At 41.6% G+C, this 17,622-nt stretch overlaps 1 protein-coding gene across 1 annotated transcript in view; it reads right to left on the bottom strand.

Moving 5' to 3' along the window:
* Nucleotides 1-17,622, bottom strand: part of NPNT (nephronectin) — an 82,825-nt gene that overhangs the window by 21,077 nt on the left and 44,126 nt on the right. The window contains exons 5-9 of the mRNA XM_056855019.1: nt 10,184-10,303; nt 9,185-9,304; nt 7,844-7,978; nt 5,436-5,558; nt 2,316-2,798 (exon numbers count right to left, since the gene is read on the bottom strand). Coding sequence (XP_056710997.1) covers nt 2,316-2,798; nt 5,436-5,558; nt 7,844-7,978; nt 9,185-9,304; nt 10,184-10,303 — 981 coding nt within the window. The remainder of the gene's footprint in view (nt 1-2,315; nt 2,799-5,435; nt 5,559-7,843; nt 7,979-9,184; nt 9,305-10,183; nt 10,304-17,622) is intronic.

The following is a 17,622-nucleotide window of genomic DNA, read 5'->3' as shown; positions in this document are numbered from 1 at the left end:
CTACGAGGAATTTGTCCATCTACTCTAAGGTAACCACAAATCACTTCCTAGTGAAGTTCAACAACTTTACTGTTTATAAAAGTGAATGGTAAGTTATCCAACTACCTTCCCAAGTGCTATAATTAACCTCAGTGGCGGTGCTAAAGATGAAATAGATTGTTGGGTATTTCTTGGCAAGCATATGAAATGTACAAGCCGGCAAATGTCATCTCTGGCACGAAGACAAGCTGGCATAAAAGCAATGCAATACCAGTAGAGTTCTCCAAATGAGACTTCCTCATGTAAGGAGCATCTTCACAATCATGAGCTTTAACTATGCCCCTTTTGGTGGTCACATTCCATAAGGCAGGAACCACAAGTTATTTTTAATTTGATTCTTGCAGTTGCTTAGCAGTAAATAGCCTGTGGACGGCAACATGAATAGAGGTGGGAGAGCATTCTGCAACTTGCAAGCTTGGACACAAATTGGGTCCCAAACCATTCTCACGTCATTATTGGACTTGTATACATGGTTACTTTGGGCGAAAACGCATGGTTGCTTTAGCCTCCTTTATTCCTTGTTTCAGCCAGGATCGAACGCACGTTCAGCGAAACGCATGCATTCGATCTTGGCTGAATCCTGGCTGAAACAGGGAATAAATGAGGCTAAAGCGACCATGCCTTTTTGCCCTTTGTCTCACGATTCTCCCACATTTGTCTCAGTTCTCTACTGGGGTTATGCATGATGTTCTCCTCCTTTGGGGCTCAGCTCGCTTCCATCCCACGACTTCCTTGGGTTTTCCAATCCCTGTTTTATCCCACAATTAAGTTTTCTTCTGAGCTTATCTCAGTTACTGGAAGGTGCATAGTCAAGTCGTGGGTTAATCTTCCCATGCCCTGATACGCCCTTGTTCTCCAAATCCTTCTCCAACTCCTCCTCCAGCCAGCCTTCAGCCATCCCTTCTGCAATGCCCCAGGAAGCCATACCAGAGACGGAGGTGGCCATGTGGCTGCCTCCTTCTCTGGGTGCCCTCTGCCTCCCCCCCTCCCCCACCACTGCTGGTCTGGCATATCGATATATCTGTAGCTCATTTAAAATATTAACCAAATTGCAGAGAGAGGCCATTACAAGGTAAATTAAACTATAAAACAAGAAAATTATACAATAAAGGTAAAAGATAAAATACAAAATGCCATATAAATTATGATAAAATACAATACAATTAAAATATATCCTAGCTGGCCATCTGTTCTGGCCAGTTACTTTCATTGGCATTCTTCTTCCTTGTGGCTCTCTTCTTCCTTGTAGCCCACTTTCTGCATTACCATATTCATACCTTAGACAAGTTTTTGTTGTCATTGTTTTCCAGTTCCGTAATCCTAATCCTACTGCATTGTTTATTGGATGTTTATGCTGTGTGCCTGAATCATTGTCTACATTTTGTCATCTGCCTTGAGTCTCAGTAGAAAGGTAGGCTATAAATAAAGGTAGGCTATAAATAAAGTACATAAATAAAGGCAAAGAGATATAGTACATCGCACACGACCATGACAGTCAGCACATGCTTGGTTTTTGAGCTTCCCCTATCGCTCAAAACCACCAGGCCTTGCAGTGATCACAACTACAACTGTGTTCAGTTTTGGGTACCACAATTTAAGAAAGATGTAGACAAGCTGGAACGTGTCCAGAGGAGGGCAACAAAGATGGTGAGGGGTCTGGAGACCAAGTACTATAAGGAAAGGTTGAAGGAGCTGGGTATGTTTAGCTGAAGACGAGAAGACTGAGAGGAGATATGATAACCATGTTCAAGTACTTGAAGGGCTGTCATATAGAAGATGGTGCCGAGTTGTTTTCTGTTGCCCCAGAAGGTTGGACCAGAACCAATGGGTTGAAATTAAATCAAACGAGTTTCCATCTAGATATTAGGAAGAATTTTCTAACAGTTAGAGCAGTTCCTCAGTGGAACAGGCTTCCTAGGGAGGTGCTCCTTCCCTGGAGGCTTTTAAGCAGAGGCTAGATGGTCATCTGTCAGCGATGCTGATTCTGTGACCTTGGGCAGTTCATGAGAGGGAGGGCATCTTGGCCATCTTGTGGGCATGGGGTAGGGGTCACTGGGTGTGTGTGGGGGAGGTGGTTGTGAGGTTCCTGCAATGTGCAGGGGGTTAGACTAGATGACTCTGGTGGTACCTTCCAACTCTATGATTCTATGATTCTACTATAGATTCCTATATTGCATGCAACTTCTGCAAGCAATTTTAAAGAGGCAATACTATGCTTACTGATCACTGACAACAGTACAAACAGAATTAATGTAACAAAATTGAGGTCTACTTACTGAATACATCCCCTCGTGGTTTCTGAGGATCTATTGGTATCCTGTTGTCAACCGTAAATCCCTGAGGAAGTGTTGCTGTAACAGGAACATGTTGGGGCTCTTCAGTTGTAAGTCTTGGTGTTTGTGTTGTGATGAACTTGGGTGGTGTTGGGGGCGGTGTTGGAGGTCTTGTAACTGGCAGAGGTCTCGTCACCGGTGGAAGTCTTGTCACTGGCTTCCATGCTGGTTTTGTTGTTGCAGGCTTTGTTACAAATCTGGTAAAAGGTTTTTGCGTTGGCCTGGTGATTGGACGTGGGGTAGGCTTTACTGTTGTCCTGGGTGCAGGTCTTGCTGTAGCTGGGACAGGTGGTGTTTTAACGGGTTGCTTTGAACCTCCAGTTTCAGGTATCCTATTGGTCATCCCACTGCTGCCCTTAGGAAAGGTAGTGTTGCCCTTAAATACAGTATATGGGCCTGATGGATCAATCATAACTTTGGGAATAGCTAAAGGGGGGAAAAACAACAGTCATCTCTCCATACAAAGCAAACCTAGGACACAATGCAAAAGCAACAAATAAATCGTTTACTTCAAAGTAACCACAGTTACACCAGAAGGATTGTATTGCATGTTATTCAAGCTTTTATAAATACCAGTTCCTCTTTCTGACTTTTGAAATGTGACTGATAAGAGCTACTTGGATGCCTATATAGCATTTTTCAAGACAGTGCATTATTTCTCAATACCATGAGATACTCTGCATGGTTCACAATCATTAAGGTTAAAGCAGCAGCTTTTCAGTGCTGTGTAAGGTTGCCAGCTCTGGGCTGGGAAATACCTGGCGATTTGGGGGGTAGAGCATGAGGAGGACAGAGTTTGGAGAGGGGAGGGATAGAGTCCAATTGTCAAAGCGGCCATTTTCTCCAGGGGAACTGAACTCTGTCACCTGGAGATGTTATAATAGCGGGAGATGTCCAGCCACCACCTGGAAGTAGGCAACCCTACAATGGTATAGTAACAGCATTGGGTTCCTCTGGGCATGTTCTTAGTAAATGTGTGGGATAGGGGCACCAATACCCACCATACATTGACAACTAAGCATGTTAAATCCATATGTTACTCAACCTGAAGTAAAATGTTTTCATAAAACTATGCATACAAGACTGGGTAAAACAGCTAATCCACCTGACATATAACTTTATGCCACTGCTGCAAAGTGTGATTCTACACTTGGGAAGGAAGGCATGAGAGAGTGAACAGTTAGCATGGCAGATCTCTAAATCTTCCGTCATTTCCATAGGCCCAGATTATATGATATGACCCAGCCTTCTCAATAACAAAATGGCACAAAAGACAGAAACTGTCAGTGACAGTACAAAGACCCTTAGCTATCTCCTATCCCATTCATTTGCAAACTCAAGTTGTTTGTGATGTGGTATCCATTAGGTGAGTCTCCATGGCCCTGCCAGGAATGTTAGGGAGGTTTGCAATGTCGTGGTGACAATTCACATAGTAAGTAATTCTAGCCAGGATGAGTACTGCTTGCTACACGGAAGATATATCTGGCACAGTCCCCATCAGAAATGCAATTCACAGATTTGCTCTAAAAAACCGGCATGGCTAACACTACGTTTAAGATAATACAAATGGCAAGCATTAAGACAATGAAACATTGCAAGTCTCTACTGCTAAGCTAAAGCAGCCTTATTACTTCAGCACTGGTCAGCAAAGGAATTTCTGCCAAGGCAGAGTATTTGTCATTTACTGCTGTTAATTTCCATTAGTTGTATCTTACTAGTCTCTGCATCCGCTCAAAAGGATCACTGAAACGAAACTGCTTTAGGAACTGTACAAAAACCCCAACATATATAGGCAGCCCCTTACCCCACATCTCCCTCTGAGATATCGTCTCAGAGAGAACCACATTAAAAGGGTCCTGTTCACCTCTGCCACGTGCCTCAGCCGAGTCAAAACCAGTTTCATTTTCAACGGCATCGAAAGCTGGTAAAAGATTTAGTACTATCAACAAGGGGCCTCTGCCAAGGGCTCCAAAGAAAGAAATTTCCATTTAATTTCAAGTGATTTAATAAAATTGCTTGTTCAGAGTTGTCATGCATGTCACCTGACCGACATCAGGTATAAATGCCTCTCAACTACCACCAATCTCAGTTTTTAACAAATGCTGAAGGCAAGCAAAGTTCTTCCTTCCTTGCACATGCATACAATCACAACAAAGAAGCAAAGGATAATTCAGGCAAATCTTGATGCATCATCCTTTGTAATCTCTTGTTTCATGCTCCAAAAGGCTTGCAGAAAATAGAGGTACGTTCCTGTTGGCCAACTCTGCAAAATCTCAGATGCTATCACGCCATGCAAATTCCCAAGACTTTCAACCTAATTTGCCAGTTGTGGGAATTTTTACAGAAAGGAGTAACTTGGGTTGGGTGGGGAGAAGACCATCTAACATAGCAAAGGAGTCTACAATGGAATCACCAAAGACTTTGTTTCTATCTTGTTTTTCTTCACACAAAGTTTGGAACAGGAGAAATGATGAACATGTGGGTTGCAGATGCACAGGATTAAACTTTCTAGATTTGAAGGATATGCAGTTTTCCAGGCTGCTAAAAATGTGTATTGGGGCCTTGAAACTCGGTACGTGTGAAAATACAGTCAGGGATACAGTAGGAATGTATGTGGAGGGACCTGTTAAGAAAGACAACGTTTCTTAGTGGCTGATATCCATAATAAAACGTTTCGGGCCTGGAACACCTATTGTGACAAAGTTTAAACAACATATAATCAGGCAACGAAAAGTGGTAGCAACCTACATTGACCAACACAACACGATCACATTCCTGTTAGAAGCAAAGCATAGATTGCAAAGTATCACTACTACTGGAGCTATGTACAAAATCAAAGTACAAGCTGGGTTCACTGGATTTTCACTCTAAGAATGAAAGGAACTTGAAGCTGTGTATTTTTATGCTGGCATACTAAGACTCATAAAACTTTAAATATACTGGCCATTCCTTTAAAGTATCTGAGTGAAACTGAGACAGACATGGTTGGCTCTCAAAAGATGCCTGATTATATTTCCATCTCATTTAGTTTTGGAATTCAAGATGACAAAGATCATTACGTACTCATGCAGTTCACTCCGTCACCTCTGTATCCTTCCTTACATTTACATTTATAGGATCCTTGCGTGTTGTAACATCGGGAAAATCCTCCACATTGATACTGGCCAAGTGAGCATTCATCAATATCTACCACAGACAAAAACAAACGTATAAAAGCCTTTTCACACGACAGACATCTTCAAGTTATACAGTCCTCAATCTCTCTTTCACACCACTGAGGCTCATCATACCAGTGGTGAAAATCAAAGAAAGACTATCACAAATGAGTGGCTTTAATGATGCTTTGACATGCAGAATCAGTATAATTTGTTATCCAAAGCAGCTGTACTGCTTGATCTGAGAAAGGCATTCCAAATTCCCTTTCTAGGCCCCACCTAGAGGTTGGCAACCTTAACATATGTTGGGATCCTTGCCACTTCCCTGGGACAAGGCTGTGGTGGCATTTGCCAACCTACGCTCGTGGAAGGGTATAGGGAACTCAAACGTTTGCACACTGTTTTGTGACACTGAAGCTGCTCCTAATAAAAGACATTATGAGGATTGTGATTTGGTTTTGCATTTTCCTTTCCTCCCTGGTCAAACTGCCCATCAGCAGTGCCTCCATCCTGTCTGGATTGTGCTTCACTTTATTCACTCTCATTAAGTACATTACTTGACCCAGTACTGAAAAATACCCTTCTGAAGCGTGGATCAGGGCATTCACATGTGTGATAAATTTGGTACCATGTCAGTTAGAATCACAGAATCATAGAGTTTGAAGGGACCACCAGGTTCATCTAGTCCAACCCCCTGCACAATGCAGGAAAAGTTGTTTGCTTTTTGTTAGATCACAGACAAGGAAGCTGTTTGGCAGTGATCTCAGGAATGGCAATTATCTGGGCTGGTACTGCAATCATTCCCCCAGTTTGAGCCAATCCTACATGACGTTTGACTGTGACTCTATACTTGAACAGAAATTGTCATGGGGATCAGTCTTGTTACTCAATAAAGGAGGAACTCTTGCTTCAAGATCACAGGCTGTTTCAGATGAAGAAGAAAAGTTGGTTTTTATATGCTGACTTTCTCTACCACTTAAGGAAGACTCAAACCGGCTTACAATCACCTTCCCTTCTCCTCCCCACAACAGACACCCAGTGAGGTAGGTGGGGCTGAAAGAGCTCTAACTTGCCCAAGGTCACCCAGCTGGCTTCGTGTGTAGGAAATCCAGTTCACCAGATCAGAGTCTGCCGCTCATGTGGAGGAATGGGGAATCAAACCCAGCCTCCAGATCAGACTCCACCACTCCAAACCACCACTCTTAACCACTACCACCACTCTTAACCACTACACCATGCTGGCCTCTGGATAACATTTGTGTTGGTCACTTTCATAGATTATCTCACTATAAAGAGCTTGTGCAAAATATACCAGGAAGCCTCTTTTCTTTCTACAGCTTCTTAGAACCTAAATCTCAGTAAATCTTAAATTAGTATTCTGCGTCACACAAATAGCAACGGAATCTGTCTCGTTTTAGCAAGCTGATTGGAAACGAAGGAACTCATTACACAATCAAAGTCAGCAGTAAAGTCAGATTCACTTTATATTCAACTATTTTAGAGAATTATTATTACGGTACATAGTGAATTATTACACTTGGGGAATTAACGACAACTCCTGTGTAATTATGTTAAAATACAAACTATGAATGCTTGCTGTAAGGCTGTCTGAAACATTTGAGCCTCCTTAAAGGACTTTATGGAGCTTGTTCCAAGACACAATATAAGAAATACTGTGCTGCCTCCAAAAGAAACCTTGCTATGTTGAGTTCTTCTTCACCCTTCCATAACATGGACAGCAATCCTCAGTAGGGGTACGGGTAAGACTGTTTTATTTAGTTGGGCTTCATCCCCAAAAAGAATTCTCAGGATTACAGTCATAGAGTAGCATATCTTGTTGTGATGACGTTATTTTCATTTAACCGCCTCCTTCAGGGGCAGCCAAAAACGAGAAACTGCACTGGGGAAAGAATGATTTGGCTGCCCCTGAAAGGAGTGGGGAAACAGAGAACATCATGAAAAGAACAACATGGGATAGAGTCACCAACCCATGGCTGGGAAATTCCTGAGGATTTTGTAGGTGAAGCCTGGGGAAGGCAGCTTTTGTGGGAGGGAAGTGCCATAGAGTCCATCCTCAAAAGCAGCCATTTTCTCCAGGGGAACTGATCTGGAGGTCACTTGTACTTCCAGGAGATCACAAGGCCTCTTCTGGAGGTTGGCAACCCTAACATGGGGTATTATTGTACACTGAAGAGGGGGAAAGGGGGACACCTGAAATATGTAGTTTCTCTCCAAAACAAAAACACATCCTACACATAAACATATTCTTCTAGAATATCCTTCTGGGAATGCTGTTGTAAAAATTAATTTGATTACCATGGCACTGGTATTTGCCTCCAATGTACATCAAATCGAAGCCTTTGTGACACTTGCAAATGTAGCTTCCAAACGTGTTAACACACTTCCTAAATCGAGGACAGGTCACTCTTCCAGTGGCACATTCATCAACATCTACAAGTGAAAATCAGTCAGTCATCTGCAGAAATAGACTTTGTACATTTAAGCTTGTTATAGAACTTATCTTAGCAAACCTGAATAGTCACAATTGGGGGAGGGGATTACCTTTTATTCTGATTTTATATGTGCTGTTACACAGAAATTGTGAGTTCATGTGACATATCCATGTAATTAGTGTCACTTTTTTTTCCTCCATCATTCTTCATCTCCCAGAACAAAATAGCCATTTGTTTTTAATATGTGTGAAAACCTAGGCCCTGACTTGGATGCCCCAGGCTAGCCAGATCTTGTCAGATCTCAGAAGCTAAGAAGGGTCAGCCCTGGTTAGTATTTGGATGGGAGACCACCAAGGAATACCAGGGTTGCTGTGCAGAGGAAGGCACTGGCAAACCTCCTCTGGTAGTCTCTTGCCATGAAAAAACCCCAAAAAGGGGTCGCCATAAGTTGGCTGTGACTTGACAGCACTTTACACACATACACAAAACCCAGTACAGGAATTTCTTTGTTGTTAGGTTTGTCAATCTCAAGCAGGAGATTTTGGTATGAAATCTAGCTACTAATTTGAACTCTAGCTAAGACTACTTAAACATGAATGTATTCTTTATCTATTATTTGCCTTAATTAAAAACATGGATTAGGGGAGGATCTGTCTTGTTTTCACATGGTAACACTGCATCCTGGGTTTTGTAATTTTTAGAATGACCGAGTAGCTATTGTTACACATTCATTTTAGCCTTATCATATCATATCAAAGGTGAAAAACCATAAGAATGATTGCTGGGGGTAGAATGGACTACTACTTCTGTGGATTTAATGCTGTTTCTATTTGCAGTCTTGTAACACCTATTCAAGGGAAGGCAGCATGATATAGCCTGATCTCATCACATCTCAGACGCTAAGCAAGGTCAGTACCTGTAAGAGATATCACCAAGGAAGGCACTGCAGAGGAAGGGAATGGCAAACCACCCCTGCTTTTCACTTGCCTTGAAAGCCCCTTGCTGGGGTCACCATAAGTCAGCTGCAACTTGACACTAACCCACAACACCTATTCAACTTGATGTAAATATAAACAGATTACGGCAGGGAAACTCTAAGTCTTAGGTCCCTTTCTTCCAAAGAAGGCTAAGAAATCTGCCCAGTATTTCCCATTGTTTGGTAAAGGGAGAGTATGGGAAAATGTATTTGTGGCCCTTGACTTACCAATACAAGTTCTACCATCAGGCGCTAACTGTAAACCTGGTGAGGGACAGCGGCAGCGTACTTCCCCTTTCACGACATCACAGCCATATTGGCAGTTTGCCATGGAACATGTGAGGGCATCTGTTGAGAGATTTATCATCACAATTAGAAACAGCTCAGTATTAAAATACTGTGTTGGACTGTATTCTATCAAGCTTGATTATAGAATTAGTTTAATAACAGAGGAAGTCTGTGGAAAGATTACCATTGATTTTAGCAGGAAAAGGATCTGTTTGATTCATCTCCCCCGCCCCACTTTGTACCATCCCAATTTGTCCTTCCAGGCAAATACCTAAACTATTTCCGGAGGAGCTCGGTCACATGTTTCATGAGGTAAAGGGACATGTTAACCACACATCCTGTACAAGGGTGAGGTAAAACCCTCCTTAAAATCTTAGTGAGACTTTAGGATCCTGAGGTAACTCAGGAAGGTTGTTCACAGTTCTTTAAGAATTGGAGCCTTTCGGAAACTGCCTGCTAAAAATGATTTGATGCTTAAAATAAACCAGTACATTTTAAACACACTATAAAGTCTCCATTTAAAATCTAACCACTTCACACCGCAGAAAAGATTTTGTGTAATCCTTAAAGAAAAGCAAATTCTCTTTCCCATCCTTAGTATTCAAAGTATCCTTCCGTATGAGTCATAAGAAACCTGACATTTAGAGAGTTTACACTAGAGTTTTAAAATAGGCACGCCAGCAGACATCTGTCATTTTAATGGGTCACATTTACATTGCACAGCAACATAGGCAGATAATAAAGGCCTCATGCTAATGAAATAATGCATTCCCAAATAAATTGTGACCAAAAGCTCTGTTGCATTGTGACAATAAAACCACTCAAATGAATTATCCTATGCTTCCCTATCTAATTTAGCAAAGTGTATTCTTCATGCATGGTATATTTTTTTAAAATGATGGATATGAATTTTTACTCAGCAGAGGGCTCTTGACGTACTAGAACATGATCCATCTGGCATAAGCATGTACCCATTCAGACAATAACACTTGTAGCTGCCGTAGGTGTTCATGCACCGGTGTTTGCATGGTCTTGGTTTCAGTCCACATTCATTGAGATCTAAAACAGTAGGTAGTGGAGGAAACAAAACAGAGCAGGCATTACACATCAGCATTTTTTTACAGTTGCCGAGATGGCAGCAGTCATGTTTTCTTTCTCTTGCAACTTAGCCTTGATGGACCCTGCGATATGTGAAATATTAATCTTTTCCAATCAATTGAGAATAGAGGACCAGTGGACATATAATTATCGTAATCCCTTGGCCATAGTTAAGAGATTAAGAGGATGCCGTTGCAGCCCCTCTCCTGCCCACCATCAATTACCTTTGTCCATCTTAACCATGGCTACATTTCCTGGCCCAATTCAAAGTGCCGGTCCCTACCTTCAAAGCCCTAAACAACTTAGAGATACATTACTTGAAGGACTGCATCCTTTTGTACTGTCCAGCCTGCTAAGCTTTCCAGTACTTAAGAAACGTGCAAACTAGTTAAGAGCCCCATGGCGCAGAGTGGTAAACTGCAGTACTGCAGTCAACAGCTCCACTCACGACCTGAGTTCAATCCTGACGGAAGTCGGTTTCAGGTAGCCGGCTCAAGGTCGACTCAGCCTTTCATCCTTCCAAGGTCAGTAAAACGAGTACCCAGCTTGCTGGGGGTAAAGTGTAGAAGACTGGGGAAGGCAATGGCAAACCACCCCATATACACAATATGCCTAGTAAACGTCAGGATGTGACGTCACCCCATGGGTCAGTAATGGCCCGGTGCATGGACAGGGGACTACCTTTACCTTTTAAACTAGTTAAAAAATGTGTACAAAAATGTGGGAGAGCTTCTATATTTCTGCATCGTGATGTTTTCCCATCAGCAATACTTGATGGTCATTACAAGCACCTGCCTTCAAACGACCAACTATTTCCTTGTGGTGCAGGGGAGATAGAGACGGTTGTTTTGTAGTTATAACAAGCAAGTTAGAGATGATGCAACTCCTCCACTCTAAGTTATGGCACTAGGCAGTTCAGGTGAGCAGCTAGTTACTCTTCTCTTTGCTGGGAAGAATGTGCATATCACTGGAAAAGTAGCTATCTTTTTGAATGTAGTCACTCAGACTAGATCCTGGATGTTGAAAGAATTTGGTTAATGAAACAGTGACAAATTCCTATATTTTGCTTTAATAAATGTATAACTGAAAGGTCCGTTGAACATATAATAAAGCTGTCTGTGTGTGTCCAGAGTGCCAGCTAAGATCCTCTTTACATACCCTGCTCCATGTGCCTCTGCCAACAGCACTAAGGCTGGTGGTACTAGGATTGCCAACTTGAGGTTAGGAGATTTCTGGAGATTTGGGGAGGGAGGGAAGGGACCTCATCATGGTATAATGCCATACAGTCCACCCTCCAAAGCAGCCATTGTCTCTAGGGGAACAGATCTTTGTTATCTGGAGACCAGCTGTAATCCTGGGAGATCTCCAGGTCCCACCTGAAAGGTGGCATTTCAAGGAGGTAACAAGATACCCTAATCTAGTTTAGGGGTCAGACCAAAATGTTTATTTTTACCCAGACTTTTAAATAAAAGACTTATATATACCTATTAAAAAATTGTTATAAAAGTCTGGTTCTAGCTTGAAAACTCTTATAGCACTATAAAGCCAGCATTTAGCAATCTAAAAAGATTCTCATATAACTTCAAGCTTCATAGGATTCTGAAAAAGCCGATGTTATTATTAACTGGAAAATATCTTATAAACCTAGTGGATAAGGTAGATTCATAGCTATAAAAATGCAATGGCGTAATAAAATTGACAGCCTTCCACTTTGCTTTGTAAAATCTGGATCTTTTTACAGAGTTCTGAACATAACACCACTGGGAATAACATATTTTGGTTCACAAGTTTAGGCTATGATGTTGGATAGTTATTAATAGTATCATCTAAGAATGTAAGTATATATTAAGAGTTTATGCTGGAAAGTTTTATTAATACTTTGTTTCACTGGTGCTGTTATTGGATAGCATATCTCACTAGTCCTAAAAGATCTATGCTGCCTGACAAGTTGCTTCAAGGCACAGTTCAAAGCAGTGGTTCTTACCTATAAAGCTCTAAATGGTCTAGAAAGTAGTATTTTAAGAACTGATTTCTTCCACATTAAATAGCTTATCAATTAAGATCCATGGCTAAGGCTCTTTGTATGTTCTCCCAACTTGCTGGGTCCAGGTTTTGTCTGTTGTGACATGTTGACCCTCAAGCTGGGTACCCAAGGTTGGGTGGAAAAGGTAAAATTATGTAATAGAAAAATATTTTTATTTTAAGGTGCTTATATCTCAGTTAAAAACATTAAAAATTATAAAACAAGGCACAATGGCAACTCATAAGGTTGGTAGACCAAAACCACACAGACCATACGTGTTTCGGCCTACAGGCCTTCATCAGTGGTCAAATAAAAACTCATACCATGCACACACAATTATTAAACAAATGTATGACCATAGATAGATAGATATCTTTATATCAGCCTAGGCATGTGTATACGATGTATATTCAATTTTGAATTAGAGGTTCCTCTAGGTAGAATACCTATAAGTTGTTCTACCCTGGGCTGTATTGGTCTCTCATACAAAGTGTGCATGCAAGTATCAGTCTCGTAAAGCTGCTTTGGTCTATCAACCTTATGAGTTGGGAGGGGGCATGGCTCAGTGGTACAGCATCTGCTTGGCAAGCAGAAGGTCCCAGGTTCAATCCCCAACATCTCCAGTTAAAGGGACTAGGCAAGTAGGTGATGTGAAAGACCTCAGCCTGAGACCCTGGAGAGCCGTTGCTGGTCTGAGTAGACAATACTGACATTGATGGACCAAGAGTCTGAGTCAGTGTAAGGCAGCTTCGTGTGATATACGCGCCTTAAAATACAAATATTTTTCTATTACATAATTTTACCTTTTCCACCCAACCTGGGTACCCAGCTTCTGGTTTTTAAAGGTTTGGTTTCTTTCCTCCTTTCTTTTGTTCTGTGAGCATGTTGGCCCTCTCCATATTGACCTACCTGTAGGATTGCCAGCTCTGGGTAAAGAAATACCTGGAAATTTTGGGGGTGGAGTCTGAGGGCGGGGTTTAGAGAGGGGATTTATTTAATATGCTGGAAATATTAGGAATACTCCAAGGGTTGGATTTGCTTTTCCCATTTGTGCTGGGGAAGATCAACAACTGCCCATAAACACCCATTCTCTGTTGTGTTCCCCTCACCTCGTGGAGTGACCTGCCTGAGGAGGTCAGGAAGGCTCCCACGTAGGGTTGCCAACTGCCAGGTAGTAGCAGGAGATCTCCTGCTAATTCAACTGATCTCCAGCCGATAGAGATCAGATCATCTGGAGAAAAATTGTCGCTTTGGCAATTGAACTCTATGGCATTGAAGTCCCTCCCCTCCCCAAACCCCGCCCTCCTCAGGCTCCACCCCAAAAATCTCCCACCAGTGGCAAAGAGGGACCTGGCAACCCTACTCCCACGCCTCCGTCATTCTGCAAACTATGTAAAACAAAATGGTTCGGGAGGGCATTTTAATAAAGGAAATAAAGCTATAACAGAATCTTTCAGGAAGGTGCTTTATTAAAGGGAACGGGACTGTGGACTACACTGCTGTGTATAGTTTATATTATCTGTTTGCTGTATGTATTATCTTGTTCTCACTGCATTTTTTTCTATTTATGTGATGCCATTTTCTGCATTGTTCAACATATTATGTCTAATACTTACAATTTTAAAAACATAATTATACTGATCAGTATTTACCGGTATACAACACTTTGCAGCATTCAAAGCAATTTAAATCGTCACAATTATAAAATAATATTGTTTTCCTTATATTGCAGATGAAGCAATATGGCATGGAGGGAATGGTGGTTTGCATAATAAGTAGGGTTGCCAATCTCCAGGTACTAGCAGGAGATTCTCTTTCTATTACAACTGATCTCCAGCCAATAGATATCGGTTCGCATGGAGAAAATGGCCGCTTTGGCAATTGGACTCTATGGCATTGAAGTCCCTCCCCTCCCCAAACCCCACCCTCCTCAAGCTCCACCCCAAAAACCTCCCACCAGTGGCGAAGAGGAACCTGGCAACCCTAATAATAAGACTATCTACCAAGTACACGGCAGAGATGAGTTTTGGATTTCTATAATGATACCTCCATTGTTTAGCCACAGTTAAGATAACACAAGCTTTCTTTTTACAGATTGTTTTCTATTTTGCTGTTTTAAGAAAAGATATTTCTGGTTCAGACTGATGTTGGCAGCTAGCTTGGGGCAGAAGCTCTTAATGAGTCGCACACAGGTGCTGTACTTCTAAGGTCAGACAACATGTGTTTTTATCTACCAGGTATTTCCTGCACCATCTTTACATCTCACTTAGATGCTCCCTGAATAAAAGAGGGAGGAAAAAGTAGAGCCCAACACTTTTCAAAGTTACAAAGACTTTTTGATTTTTTTTTTACCATTGCCTACAATACTCTGTTGCTTCTTTGCGTTTTGCAAAAGTTGTACTGGATTTTAAAATACAAGACACACCAGGCCTGAGATGTGCTTTAATGATCCCTGTTACTCTGCTCGCTGAGAATGCCCTTCATTATTCCAAACTAAACAATTTGACTGGGAAGCTATCTCAGAATCAGATGCGGCAATTATACAGTCAGAAACACACACTAGTATGGGCACCATTAAAATTGTACATTGAAAGGCACATATAGCAGCAGATTGTGTGTTGCAGGTCTTTGGAAAAGCAGTCCAAGATATAAGCGCAAGCTGCTAAGCTTGGATATTTCATTGCTGGATGGAAATCACAAATACGAATGCATAGAAAGAATATTGCTTGAGCACTGAAAAGCCACTAGCAAACAGTACAAAGAGAATTATGAGGTTGTATCTTTGATTATCACAATGAAATATCATCCCCTCTTACGAATATAACTAGGGCTGCAATGTTTAAAGAGTAGGGATGGGATTGTAGCAATGTGTGTCATCTTTTATGTTCTGTCCAATAGATATGCCTTTGACCAAGATGCCTTTCCACCTTGGGAAGGTGGAGTTCTGGTTTCTGGGTCCAGTAGTCACCATTTATCAGCATTATAGGATCCTAGTTGGAGTGTGAAATTTCAACTCTCCCACAATGAAAGCATTTCCTTGGGAGCCTTTGACAGGCTACCTATTACAACCACCATTTCCAAAAGATCCTTAGAAAGCACACGATCCTGTTATGTTGCATTTAAGCTAACTTGGTTGGTTTCCAACTTCTACAGTGTTGGCCTACAAATAAGAATTAAGGCCTGCCCATTGGCCACAGGTAATAGTCATGAATATCCAGAAAGAAGGGTTATGTGGCCTCTTGCCATTTTACAGCATCTACAAACTGATCAGCTTTCAAATGTACTCCACCACATACAACTGAACTGAGAAAGTAATAATGGTCACATGAAGAGACCACTTTTTCTGAAACATAACATACAAACAGCTGCACAAAATGCCTATTTAAAGCATAACATGCAAACAGCTGTACAAATGCCTACATTGTGCATGTATCAAGAGCAAAACTGTCACTAGATAACGCTATTCTCACATTACATTTAAAAAACTTACTTCAACATAGGTATTAATATCAGGGGGAAACACAGATATTAATATCAGGTGAATATAAACCTATATCATGGATTATTTCTTATTTTGGTCAACAGACTTCATGGAGTACCTTTTATCAGGACCAGCTAAATGTCACACACACACACACACACACAAAAAAAACACCCAATGTGTAAGCTTTCAAGTGTTATTTGGGTTGGTCCTAACTAAAGGTATTATACGGTTTCTGCTTTTGAATTTTGCTTTGGACCAACCTGAACCTCTTTCTACTGGAAGCAATATCCTTAACATATTTGAATACCCAGAGTTCTCCCCCCTTGGCTTACAAAGGATTTCAGAAAAAGCAGCACATATCCTGAAAGATCGAAGCAAGAAAGTAACACAGGCACAAATGAAGAGTACTGTCTAGGGCCAAGCCTTTCCAGAAGAGAGGTTTGCAGCCTCAAGGAAATGCAAATGCCGACTTGCTGAGCATGCCAGTGCTACTGCAGGCAGGGCTTTGATGTGGCAGCCAGAGGTTTGTTATCCTTCAGCACATCTGCAAGAGGTTTCACTGTAGTTCAAAGCCGTGCAGGTGGAAGGAACGTACCACCTGAAGTCAAGGATTTTTCTCACCCCTCAGTAGAAAATTTGCTGCATGGTGATCCCGAGGGATGAAAAAAGGTGGTTCACTGGGCCAGTCGTGTGGCGTTGTGTATGGGTGTTCCGCTTCACAAGGTGGGGAGAAGGCACAGTGAAAGTCAAGACCCAATCAATGACAGAGAAGTTTTTTTTGTCAAATACCATCAATGACGATGCAACAATCTTAGTTAGGTTAAAAAGAAAGGCAAGGATGGAATTTCATTTGCATTTGCAGCATGGAGCAGTGGTTTTCAACCTGCATTCCAAGGGGCTCAGTGTTCCCTGGAAGCTTAATAGAAGGAAATCAGTCGTGGTGGACAATCTTCCCTGAAAGATTTTACTTACATTTCCCTTGCCATGTATATCTTTTGGGGAATATTGGGAGTATTCTAGGGTGCCTATGGGACAACAGTGAGTCTGACAGGCCTGGCTAGTATTGCTCCATGGAAGCTGCCCTAAAACACTCTAACAAATCTTCTGCAATGGGCAGAGTTTCCATGGCTGATGCACAAGGATGTGGAGCACATCAATTGTCACGAAATAACATCTTCTACCACTCTGCTCAGCCAAGTCTGAAGCCTTCTGCTAATGGAAGAGGCTCTTCTTCCAGTGGACTTTATTTAAAGCCCCATAAAATTTAAAATATACCCAACCGCTGGCAAAACAACAGAGCCAATATATAAGTTACCCCAAAAATCTGAAGACCTAACTTCCAAACATTACTGGAACAAAAGGCTATACTACCAGAGGCAACCTCAGCAGCTGGGATGGAGAGAATAATTTGTACAGAATAAGAGTGGGTGAGGAATGGGTTAAGTGTCCCTCTTTCCTGCCCACTAATATTTACCTCTTCATTCCTCATATTTCCATTATTTTCAAAACCATTAGAATGGAACAACATGTTTGCTGATACAGCACTGGGGCCCCTCCTAAGTCCTGTTGAAAACCTGTTAATTTTTTTAACTTGGTGTTTCAACAGACGTTTTGAAATCACTTTATTGTCTCCCCTCAAAAAAGCTTCTTTCATTCTAAACCAGTTACCAGACATGAGTTGGAGCAAAAGCAGGAGCAAAAGCTACTCACTCCAAAAATACACGACAGACCTTCTGTCATCTCAAGTACAAAGATATTGCGATTGAACTCGAC

The sequence above is a fragment of the Euleptes europaea genome, chromosome 9 (assembly GCF_029931775.1).
Source record: "Euleptes europaea isolate rEulEur1 chromosome 9, rEulEur1.hap1, whole genome shotgun sequence".
NCBI classification, from domain to species: domain Eukaryota; kingdom Metazoa; phylum Chordata; class Lepidosauria; order Squamata; family Sphaerodactylidae; genus Euleptes; species Euleptes europaea.
Note: the sequence above shows the minus strand (reverse complement) of the source record. Positions and strands in the feature narration are given on the sequence as shown.